Source organism: Anarhichas minor, unplaced genomic scaffold, assembly GCF_050575085.1.
Source record: "Anarhichas minor isolate MPS153535 unplaced genomic scaffold, ASM5057508v1 ptg000007l, whole genome shotgun sequence".
Taxonomy (NCBI): Eukaryota; Metazoa; Chordata; class Actinopteri; order Perciformes; family Anarhichadidae; genus Anarhichas; species Anarhichas minor.
In genome coordinates this window covers 17,823,117-17,835,231 of record NW_027466453.1, presented here as the reverse complement: position 1 = coordinate 17,835,231, position 12,115 = coordinate 17,823,117, and the positions used below count along the sequence as shown (strand labels likewise).

Here is a 12,115-nt window from a genome sequence, read left to right as displayed (position 1 = left end):
ATTTATTTGAATTATTTTGTTACTTTGAGTGTTTCTCACTTGTGTACTTACTACTGTTGAGAGGAAAATATACTGCTGTACTAGCTTGTATTGAATGGCACTTATGCTGCAAAGAAATTCATATTCTCAGTGAATAGAATACAGAAATGTCAAACACAGCTTCACGTATTCACCACTGGATACCTTTGGTAGTTATTAGATTGTATCTAGTTTGCATATAGTCACAGATGCATCAGTGTTATAAAATATAAGACGTATAAAATATCCGGCCAATTCAAATTATTTATATTCTTTCAATATTCTTCTAAGTATGCTGGATGAGTTTTTATGTCAGAAGTGATGAGATAACATACTGAACTTTGACAGTACAAGTCTCAGTGTAATAAGTAGTTGATCAAAAGAAAATAAATCCTAATTTACATCACTTTTCAAGCAAAAATACCAAACTCTTAATCAGAATCAGAACCGTTTATTTTGCCAGAGTATGATGCACATCGTGCAAGGAATTTTACATGGTGGATAGTGCTTAACATTAAACAATCAACACAGTGCAAACAAATTAAAATTTACTATAAAATAAAGTGCGCAGATAACAGAATTTTAAACAAGCTCCCAGGTTGTTGAATGTGAAAATTTGCTGCTTCTATTTGTCTTACATTGTAGCAAATTGAATATTTTTAGGTTCATGACTAATCATCATGTGCTCTAGTTTTAGACCAAACAATAATTGTAAATTGCAACCCAAAGTAGTGATTTGTATAAAATTAGACTTGTGGAACATTGATTTAATTTAATGTGTGACTAAAATATATTTTATTTATAACAGAAGTTACCATTCAATTTTGTTTAAAAAAATATAACAATTTAGTTACAAGTCAACTGTAGTTTAATCATAGATGGGTTATGAGACAATCTGCCCAGACATGTAAAAGGTCCCCTTTTAAATAAGGGCAAGACCCCCGGACTGAAAGTAGTCATGTTTGTAGTCATTTTGTGTCTCTTTGTAGTCATTTTGTGATCGTTTTTTGTGTGTTGAAATAGTTTTGTGTCTCTTTGTAATCGTTTAGTTGTCTTCCGTCCTTGTAGCCAGTTGAGGTCTATTAGTAGTTTTGCGTCTCTTTGTATCAAGTATGAGATGTAGGATACTTTAAAACACACGTTAACACTCATTACGAGGCCCTGGGACCCCAGTAGGCCCGTTCAGTAATCCATCAGTGTGACATCATCTGTGTGACAAAACGTTTTCACTGGTGATAATGTTATTGTGAATAAGGTGCTCTTAATTAATGTTGTCAACATCCAACGCCATTCATTATTTTAAATGTGGGTCTTCAGGGGCTTTACAGATAGTAGGTCAGCCGAGGACATAAAGAAGACTATCATTTTTTTATTTAGCCGTTTATCGTCGCTCACTTATTGGCCACCTTCCACCTACGACGTACTCAAGGTCTTCTCTGATTGGTCAGATTTCAACAAGACTTTCCGGGGAGAAAGCAACTCGCGCTGTGATTGGTCCATCCGTCTGTCTGGTTGTTGGATTCGTAAAAACGGATACATTTGCGAGTCGCTGTAGAGGCGCCGTTCAGCATGCCTTGTTTACGGTGAGGGTCGGAATACGAGCCCGTGGTCCACGTTAACGTCTCTGGTAAGTGTGTTTACTTTGCTTCAGCCTTGATAACCGTTTGCAACCAACGTGCTAAACCCGGGGTATGTCTAGTTACCCCGTAGAGAGCACTCAAACGTTAGGAGAGATGACAGCTCCCCGGGGCTACGACTACTCCCCGGTGCAGAAACTAGCGTTATATTACACACGGTGTGAATAACAGCGTCAGTGTTGACGGAGTCACCGTAAAGCTCCGCTCAGATGTGGCTGAAGTGTTTTTAATTGACAATATTTTTTACGATAATGAATAACAGAAGAATACCGTTGGCTAATGTTAACATACGTTAGCTCACATATCGCGTTAAAAGTTTGAATTTGAAACTGTCCATTCCAGCATTTAGACCTCGCGCAGTTGTAATCGAACCGCCGCTTCCATTTGATTGAAAACATTCACTGAGATGCATTGCTATCTAATTGGCTATAAAATATGTTTTTAAGTCAGTTTAGTTAGCAAGATGATTAGCTAGTCTAACGGTAACTAACGTGCATGTTTGTGTGTGTGAACTATGACTCACAAAGAGCTCACAACATGTTTATTGTGTTGATGTTGACTATAAACGTCGTCTCTGGTTTTGCATCACTGCTTCAATCTTAAATAAAGATCAAAACCAACATTTTCACGATAGACAATAACCTCCACCATACTTGTACATTAAATGTATTCCTTGTCATGACCCTCCAGAAAGTTATTGTTTAAAAAACAAACGAATGTAAACCTTTTTACAAGATATGTTAACATTTTAATTGGCTCCATGGAAGAGATCTCTCTCAGCCTCATTGACTTTGTGTATAATTCTATTATAATGAGTTAATTTCCTCATGAATGCTCTCTGATGTGTCAATGTTTATCTAAATCTTTACTTTAGTCTCGTTTCTCTCTTGCTTTGCCACTTTTGGTTTAGGGCTGCAACTAACGATTATTTGCACATCGGTTCATTGTTTGGTCTAATGTCAGAAAATAGTGAAAATGTCTCAATTAATCTATTCAACCGAACACTATTTTGATAATCAAATAATTGGCATGGTCATTTGTAAAGCTATTATGCCAAAATTCCCTAATTCCAGCTTCCCAACTATGATTTGAGGGCTTTCTTTAGTTGTATGTGAGTCACCTTGGGTTTAAGAAGAATGTGAGGGGCCTTTTTTCACTATTTCCTGACATTGTGTATACGCTGATGAATATTTTTCCATTTTGAAAAGGAACTTATTAAAAGATGTTTCCTCATTTCAGAATAAACCGCCTTCCCAGAGATCAGAAAAGTAAGCGAAGCTTAATTTCTAAGACCTTTTTCGAAGTCCTTTCATACTGATTTCATGCCCTGCATGTTTGTTTGTTTTTCCCTTGTTGTTATTTACAGACAAGGAGAGAAAGAGAGAGCAAGGGGATGTTGACTTATCCCTCTGACTCCCTCCATCAGATAGTTTGTCCAATGGATGAACATGCGATTCCCCCAAACAGTTTCTGTAGTGCACCTCCCCACAGTGAACCTCCACCACCTCTCCTCCCCCTTTCCTCCGTCACTCCCAGGTATAGTTCTTGTGGCACCTTTTGCTTTCTTTTGCTGTAGGTGTTTATTCCCCTCCTTGCTGTTTTTTCCCCTTTATGGATTGAATGATTTAGGACATACAAGAAGTACGTTATATGGAAAAAGTCTGATAAATGTGAATTTCCATCAGTGCTGAGATTATGAAAATGTATTTTCTCCATTTGAATTAATCTGGTGTGCTGCTGTTCATCATGCATTTAGATGTCTACAAAGCACATTGTGGTCTGAATTTTTTTTTTCCAAGTGTCTTCAGTCACCAATAGAGACACGAAGGCAACCTGTAACATTTATTTTGAAATAACGTGGTCGATGTTAACAGTCCCACCTCAGCTGAAGGATTATTGCAAGTGTTTTTAAGTGTGTCTGTTCCCTTCAGTCGCCACAAAAACATATGTAAGACATGCTCAGAAAGTTTGAAAGTCATCAGTTTACAGTGGGCTAGTATTTATCACATTCAAGCAGATAAGGTTATCAAAATGACTAATTAGAATATTCATGCTTGATGTGTTGCATGTTGGTCATAAGTTAAGATGGTTCTGGTGAGGATAATGTATTTTTAAGTAATTTTGTTGCTGATACTTGTACAGGTTAGGGATGTCCCCAGCCGATCCAAAGGTATCGGTATCAGCTAAAATACAGCTGATCAAAATCTGATCCTTTCTCTACTGAACTGTGTTTGGTCCACCTCAGCCTGCGTAATGGCAGCCAGGCTGTGCAGTGTACTGCGTACCAAAGGGAAAATCAAAGCGTGTGAATGTGAAAAGTGATTTGTTTGCACCTGTGAGTGACTCTGTTCTGACACCCGGGTTGGCGAAACACACCGATTCACGAAACTCCGACAGTAACTAATCTGTTATCGCTTCTCTCAAAGTAGAAAAGAGCAGTGTGCATTCAGCGAGCAGCTTCTCATTTTTAGGCATCACTGATCGTTGCTTTCACTGTTTTAAAATGAAGAATGAAGTGGCGGCATGCTATCATATCAGCTGTCACTTCTTAACGTTAATTCCGTATACTGCATATTGACTTGACTTCCTGATTCACAGCTGTGCGAAAAATGGAATATCTGGACACGGACTCAGTGGCCGCATTCAAGAGATCCGACCACAAACCCCGAAGAAGCAGAGCAACACAGACAACGGAGCCGCCCAGAAACCACCCAGACAGGATCTGGCCCCCACAAAGAGACAAAGAGAGGGTGCAAACATGGTAAGAGTTAAACTTAAAAACATATTTTCAGGGCCTCTTCAATAACCTGACGAGTCACTGCTCATGCGTCTCTCTGATTTGTAGGTGTCACAGTCCAAGCAGCAAAGAGTTGAAGGCCCGCATGAACATGAGCAGCAAAAGGAGGTCAGTTATGTCTTTCGTTGCTCTAGATGTTCCACACTCAGCTAAACCCTCTGTGTCTCTGTTGGGTCTCTGTCTGCATGCCCTCGATGGTATATTTCATGTAATACAGCTTTCAGTGACTGATCTGTTTGTGCAGCAGCTGTTCTTTCCGTCTGTGTATGTCAACATTGGAGACCAGTACAGTGAGCGGGGTGTGAGGGTTAATTGAGTGATTTTAATCTCCCTTCACGGCCTTCTGCATCCGACACAGACGAGCAATCGAGTGTCTTAGTGTGACCCAGTAGCGCATAAACGTGATGGATACAGGATGCCATGTGTCTTCATTGTAGAGGTGAACCAGCACCAGTGTTTCAGGATCCACACAAATGACTGAATAAACAATCGAATAAATTGGCTGTTATAAAGTACCAAACCAATTTTTTTCGAAAATGTTGAATACATTTTTCTTTCACGCAAAGTGTTTTATTTAAATTTGACCAAAATTGAATTGGGTTTGAAAAACTTTCCGACTTTTTTTTCCTTTTATAAATGGAAAAAGAGACGTTAATGCTTTTTCACAAAAGCAACATTTTAGAGTTTTATTGTTGGTTGTTTAATTGCTTGTAGCACAACTCTGCTTAATTTTCTGAAAACGACTGTAAACTGTTTATGTATTTATTTTCTCAGGATGGATTTGATGAGAGTTTTGCAGCAGAGTGCCAAAATAAGTAAGTGTTATAGCAAAGTCTTCTCAGCTCCTGTATGCATGATGATCATTTAGTTAATTTTATACTTGATATGGTGTTTGTTTACTTAGATGTTTTTAATTATCTGGAAAAACTGTCTGTTGGTAACTGTGGTCAGTAACGATGTGTGGGTTGCACCGTCCGCGGGTTTGGACGGTTTTGGGTAAGATTACTAGAAAATGTGACGGGTTCGGCAGGTGGATCAAAAAGTAACAAAGCAGAATTCCAAGTAAGTTACTAATAACTTAGAGAAGCGATGCGAGCAGAGTCTGTGATGCAGATGTGTGAGTAGTTTTCCATATGAGCTACAATATCAGCTCTGTGGAACAGATGTTTTATTAACAGAGAACTAGAGAGAGGTCGGCCTGATACAAGACGTTTTATACACACCATATCATAAGAAAGTTATATGTAGGTGTTTTTATTTGACATAATGACACATTCTGTCTTGTGATTTCTGTTTTTGAAAGTCTAATTTCCCGTTTTACTTTTTACTTTTTTAGGCAAATCGACCAGAGAAGCCCAGAGACTGAAGAAGATGTGGTCGAGCAGTTTGCTGTCGATACCACACAGAATCCTGACACCATGGAACCTGACATGGATACATGTGGGGGGGGATTGGCTGTTGGACACTCTTTTGAAAATGCGTCCCCCCCAAAGGGATGGGTGATCGGCCCCTTGTTTCAGTCATTCAAGTCCAAGATGGCCAGTTTCACAGAGATAGTCATGAGTCCCGTTAAACTCTTCAGAGCTAATAGTCCTCCACCGTGCACGGACCTTCCAGACAAACCCGATGAGCCTGAGCTGCAGCCCACTAGAGCATCTGATGGTGAACACTCGGAGCCAAGTGATGTGTTTCCTTCAGCAGCACAAAGTGAGGATGAGAGGCTCAGTGAAGTAGAAGGTGCACCAAACGCAGAAACTGTTGCTCTTAAATATTCAAAAAGATTATTGTTCGATGTAGAGTTGCCAACCCACGGCTCCGAACGGGCGGATGAATGTGCAATAAGCCAAAAGGAAAAGAACTCTCCTGATTCTGTGCCTTTGCAGAGCCGCCCCTTACCATGCATTGTTTCTGAGGACGTTTCCGGATCTGTAGGGTCCGTTATTAGGTCCTCGATATTGTTACAGCCCTCTCTCAATATAAGTGCCTCACATGAAAACAAGGTAAATATCTCTGGTGCTATCGAGGACCAGAAAGGCAAATTGGCTGCCCAGCTGAAACCACTGCCAAGGAAATGTTCAGCAAAGAAAGTTTCCTCTAAGACTTCAACATCTAAAGTAAAAAAGGAAGAGTCTGAGGTTAGTGGTGAGCAGTTTTCTCACGTGAATTCAGTGAAATCAAACAAAGCTGATTCCGTCTGTTATGCTCAGCCTGACACTGACTGTCCTCAGCCTGATGATGATGATGATGATGGCAGGAAAATAGAAAGTCTGGATCGCCCCAGCCACCTAAAAAAGTTAAGTGACGGTGCTAATGGAGGAACACTGAAGCCTTCTTTGAATACTCAGGAGCTGGACTGTCAGCTGAACCCTGAAACTTATTCCGCTTCAGGTCTTGGGAGAGCAAAGAGAGGGGTGGACCTGGACTGCCATTCCCAAGACTTTGTGAAGAGGAAGAGATTAACAGCAGATGCATGTACAAAAAGACGAGAGTTATTAAATGTGGCTTCAGATGTTGGCATATTGAGACCAACGAGAAGAGAAGCTGTGTCGACAAATCCCATTGTACATCAGGAAGAAATGCTGAAGCCTGTCAGAAAAAGACCGTCTGTTTCAACAAGAGCAAATAAGAAAGGAAAAAATGGACAAGAAATAATTGCTACAATAAATGAAACCGTGTTAATCGCACAGACCGAGAGTTACTCACTGGATGAAAGCAGTGGTGTGTCAGAGGATAACTTAAAGGGCAGCAGCAGCAGCAAGGGGAAGCCCAGGGGATCGTGCAAAGAGCTGAGGACCAGAACAGGCCGTGGTAAACCTCAAGTAAACGTCGATAACCATATGAAACTGGAAACCAGCACGGCTATCGCCTCTACAAAACAAGCCAAGCAGGCAAAGCTCTCAGAAGTCCTCACCCGTCCCGCTGTAAAGCCGCGCCAGAGCACAAGCAAGCCCCGGAATATCAACAAGAAACCAGTCAAACGGAAATCGCCGAGCCAATTTAGCTCAGCTCCAGAATCAGACAGCACTTTGTTTTCTACCTCCTCGGCACTATCAACGGAGCCATTAGATCTCACGCCCACAGCCTTGAATGCCTCTCAGTGCGTTCAAAAAGAGGACGGCTCGAAAACGGGACTGGCCCAGCCGTCCAAGAGAACCAAAAGGGGTTTTAAAGTGGTTGTTAAATCGTCTGCATCAGGTGGGACTCAAGAGACAAAGCAGTGTATCCATGACCGTCATTTGATAGCCAAAGAAAACCAGCCCAATGAAGGCAAAGGTACAGCCTCAATGGACCCTTTGTATTTTGAAATGACACCTTTTGAAAGTACTCAACAACCTGTTCCTTCGTCCTCCCAACCTAATTTAAACGGCTCTGTACAATCAAACGATGAAGTTAAGCACGTCACCAATGGGAAAGAAAAGAGTGCTGCTTCTGTATCAGAGGAGTTATTTCCCACTGATGCTGAAGCCAGTAACCACAGCAGCATCACTGCAAGAAGGGTTAATATGAAGCCAAGAAGAGCAGACAAAGAAAGGAGAAGATGCAGGGTTCTGCATAGCAGGACATGTAAAGGTGAAGAGGTGACCAAGTCCATCACTATGGACGATGCAGACCTGGCTACAGCAAGTTCTCACTCAGAAGGAAATGACTTGTCAAGGCGCCTGTTGCGCAGCTACTCTTGCCCAGAGATCCCCTCGCTTCGTGTCCACGACACCTCCTGGACTTCCGCTCTGCATTCGTCCCATCACAGCAGGAACCACACACACCAGTCTTCCCACACTCCCGTCCACCATGCCCACAAGTCCCTGCGGCGGGCTCGCCGACACACGGTCTCCAGCGTAGAAGTGGAGCGGGAGATCGCCCCGCTCTGCCTTCGTAAGGAGGTGTACCCGTCCAGAAGATCCCTCCCGTACGACAGGTGGTCTCCTAGTCTTGCACTTTCTCCCAGCTCTTCCCTCACCGTTCTTGCTTCCTGTTTCCTGTCAAGCCCCCTGGCTTTCCTCTCCACGAAGGTCGACAGCAGAGGCGCTACCACCAGCCCCAGCACCTCCAGTCATGTTTCCTCTCCCGCCTCCTGTTCTCCAAAATACCCAACGGTATTCCTCCAAAGAATTGACTCGTCTAGTTCTACTACGTTGGACTATAGTAGCAGGTAAGACTCTCTTTAAGATCCGTTATAATATGTAAAACGATGCTGTGCTGATATTCCCTCTTGGTGTCGTTGCAGTGGGAATCTGTTGGCGTGTGAGATGGAGAGAAGACAACAGAGTGAAGAGGAGGATGATGGCGAGGACACAAGCTCATCCAGCCAGGAGTTTGAAGATGTAGGGTTGAGAGAAGAAAAGGCTTTGTCTGATTCTGAGATCAAGGTATACGTCATTTCACTTCAATATAATGACATCTTGTGCTAAAGGTGTAATAACACATTGTCGAGCATCATTTAATTACGAATCCTTTTACATTTTTGGACTGTTTATTATGCTGAAATCAGCAGTTTGAAGACCTGACACTGGCATTTGTCATTTTGTCAAATATTTTGCAATGCTTTCAGAACGATTTAGGTTACCAATCCTCTTGTTCATCATCACAGGTGGTGCAAAAGCATGAGGAACGAGGGAAAGTGTCAGCTATAAGAATTCGGAAGACTTTACCCAAACCTCAGAACAACCTGACACCCATGGGCCTGCCCAGACCCATCAGGTAAATACCCAAATAAATGAGCGGGCGAGATCACTCTAGAGAACAATGTGTGTGGCAAATGAATCTCCGCTCAAAGGTCCACATAGTCGGTTTCTTCTTTTGTACTTTTAACTGAATCTCACAGCTTTCTAGGGATTTATATTTTCCCCAAAAATACCTTTTCTGTCCCGGTAGCAGAAACACACTAGCTCAGGAATATTGACTTGTTTATAAGGTACAACAGGTAAAAGGTCTGCTGATTATAAATATACAAGGTCACTTCTGATCGTTCATCTGCCATTGAGGGTTAATTTGTCAATACATGTTGTCTATTGAACACTCTGATCCATATTCAGACTGCTTGTAACAGTGTTTTCTTCTTATGTTGCACCACAGGCTGAAAAAGAAGGAGTTTAGTTTGGAAGAAATTTACACAAATAAGAACTTCAGCAAACCCCCTGAAAGGTAAGGTCAACTTTACAACATTGAGTCATATAAACACTACACACACACACACACACACAATAGGTATTTCATGAAGGTCATTAATCTTTATCAAATATAAAAACAGTTGTACGACACATATTACAGCCTCACCACCTTTTCCCTTTAGACTTTGGAACAGTAAAACAAACTTAATAAATGATAGCTCGACGTTGTGTCCCTGGACATATGGAGCGGCAGATTTCCCTTTTTAAATAACGAGTCAGACAAATAATAAATAAATATAAATCCATTTTTTCTATAATTTATTGCTCAACATTGAAATTTATGGGATTACAACACAAAATGTGTAAAAGGGGATTTGTTGAAGCCTTGCTGTAAACAATGGAGGCACATGCTGTGTCCTAATTCCATATTCTAAATCTTTGTAGTATACTGTTTCTGCACTTGACAGGATGTCAACATACTTAAAGGGATAGTTTGGATGTTGTGAAGCAAAGGTGAGCAAAAGCTTTGACCAGAGGGTGGCACTAGAGGAAAGATTAGTTACTTAAATCAGCTTCACCTGCTGATATGTTGGGTTCTAATGTATGAACTCACTCATTGATTAGAATTTGTTACTCTGGTTTCAGCCGTCTGGAGACCATATTCGAGGTGCCTCTCAATCGCCGGGACGGCTCCTCGTCCTGGTACGGCCAGAGGCGTGTCAAACGATTCCTGGAGTTCCTGGATGCCGGCGAGGTCAGAAAACCAAAGAAGCCACTTGTTGGTGTTGGAAAAGCAGGTATGTCCTCTTCCAGGACGAGACGGAGGTGCTTCCCTAAAGACGAGCCGTCCCTCAGCGTGCAGGATGTGGACTCTCTTCTCTGTGCCAGGCTCGATCAGCTCAGTCTGTGGTTGACAAATGATCAGACAGACAGCTGACAGATTGTTTGTCAGCCATAGAAAACCACTGCGGGAGATAATTCTGCTTATACGACTGTTTCTAATGTATTCTCAACCTCTGCGCTTTTCTTCAGCACAATCTGTGTCCGATTGTTGTGGTGACAAGTTGTTATTGAAGAATTATGTTCTGTAACGTGTAGCCTGCAAGTTGCAGAACGACACATCATAGCATCGGAGGGGATTGCCTCATAGAAGTCTGTTATAAACATGGTGGTTATAGGAATCGCACAGTAAGTTGCTGATTTGACATTAAACCTCTGCCGTCCATTTTTCCCCTGGCAGCTTTCCATCTGATGAGTGAAACCGTTGAGAAACAAACATTCTCGGTTTAAGCACTTGTACGGTATCGTAACATTTTCAGTATTCGGTTGTTTTTTTAAAATCTCAGACTTACCCGGAGTTTCACATCTGCACATCCGCCCTGGGTGAGTGATGATGCCGTTTTCTTTTCTTAAATGCACAATGCATCGGATTTACATGAGCAGTCGTGACCTTGCAGCATTATTGTAAGATAATCCATAAAGGCAGCTGATTTATTACATGCTGAATATAACCTTTTTCCATGCCAGCAAGAGATTTGTATTCGCCTCTGCCAATTTCACAACCAAGTTTTTGTCGGTGATTTATATGTACTGTCAAGTGTGTCTACAAGTAGCACTTGTTCATCATTCTACTCAGCTCAGTTCTCAATTGTTCAATTATTTGTGTAAATTTCGTGGCTGAAGAGGTTTATGTTGCATGAAATATAACTTTGAAACAATACGGTGTTGAGATTCCACTGCTGGTTGGCTTTAAATGACCTGTGGTTCTCTGGATGTTTCGTGCCGTCTATATTTGTATTGCGAATGTAACTTCTGGATGAACTGCTCATGTATGTATTTTTCTTGTTGGCCAAATTTCGACGAGATTGCCTTAACTGTAAAATGTTTAAATAGATGTTGGTAATTGTTTTTACGAGGGCGGGTCAAGATCCTTCAAACAAATCGAAGCACAAAGTCGTTTTTATTATGAAATAGTTTCTGTTTGTATAAAAGTACAACATATTGATACATTTGACATTAATACAGCTAGAATGGTAACAATGCAATATTGCCACGGTAAAGTTGTCAATAAGAGCAGGATCTTGTTCTCACTGCCATCACATGCATGTCGTCCAGTAGAGACCCAATCCCTGATGAACAAGTTAATGTCACGACTTTTTAGATTGACAGATGGAGTAATTTATTGACTTTTGTAGTATCTGTAGTATATACATTATCTAAGAATGAGTATGTTAAATTGTAATATTAAGGATTGGGTCTTTATTGGTGAATGACATTTCTAATGTATATGTGTCATATAGTGTCATGTCTCAAACTATAGGCACTGCTGGATTTTTATATGATCGTTTAGATTTTGAATTGTCCATGTTCATATATTGTTAAATAAATATTACAGCATATAACAAAGTTGTAACGTTTTTTTATACTGTTTTCTAGAGCGGTTGATCCTTTCATAAAAACACAACACCTGGTTTGGAGTAAGTAGAAAAGTGTAAACTGGGACAGCGGTCACGTCATCAGCACAAGAAAACAGTCTGTGTTTTATGTTTCTTCGT

General features: G+C 41.1%; 1 protein-coding gene across 2 annotated transcripts; it reads left to right on the top strand.

The window, feature by feature from the left end:
• Nucleotides 1-1,522: 1,522 nt before the first annotated feature.
• On the top strand, nt 1,523-11,966 carry prr14 (proline rich 14). 2 transcript variants are annotated; one of them, XM_076086331.1, is made up of 11 exons: nt 1,523-1,645; nt 2,895-2,923; nt 3,082-3,191; nt 4,254-4,416; nt 4,501-4,560; nt 5,227-5,267; nt 5,789-8,602; nt 8,678-8,819; nt 9,041-9,150; nt 9,526-9,594; nt 10,206-11,966. In XM_076086331.1, the coding sequence occupies exons 3-11, from the start codon at nt 3,094-3,096 to the stop codon at nt 10,495-10,497; spliced, it is 3,789 nt and encodes a 1,262-aa protein (XP_075942446.1). In that variant the 5' UTR covers nt 1,523-1,645; nt 2,895-2,923; nt 3,082-3,093; the 3' UTR covers nt 10,498-11,966. The 2 variants fall into 2 exon arrangements, with proteins under 2 accessions (XP_075942446.1, XP_075942445.1); XM_076086330.1 differs by having other exon boundaries at nt 3,022-3,191.
• Nucleotides 11,967-12,115: the final 149 nt, after the last annotated feature.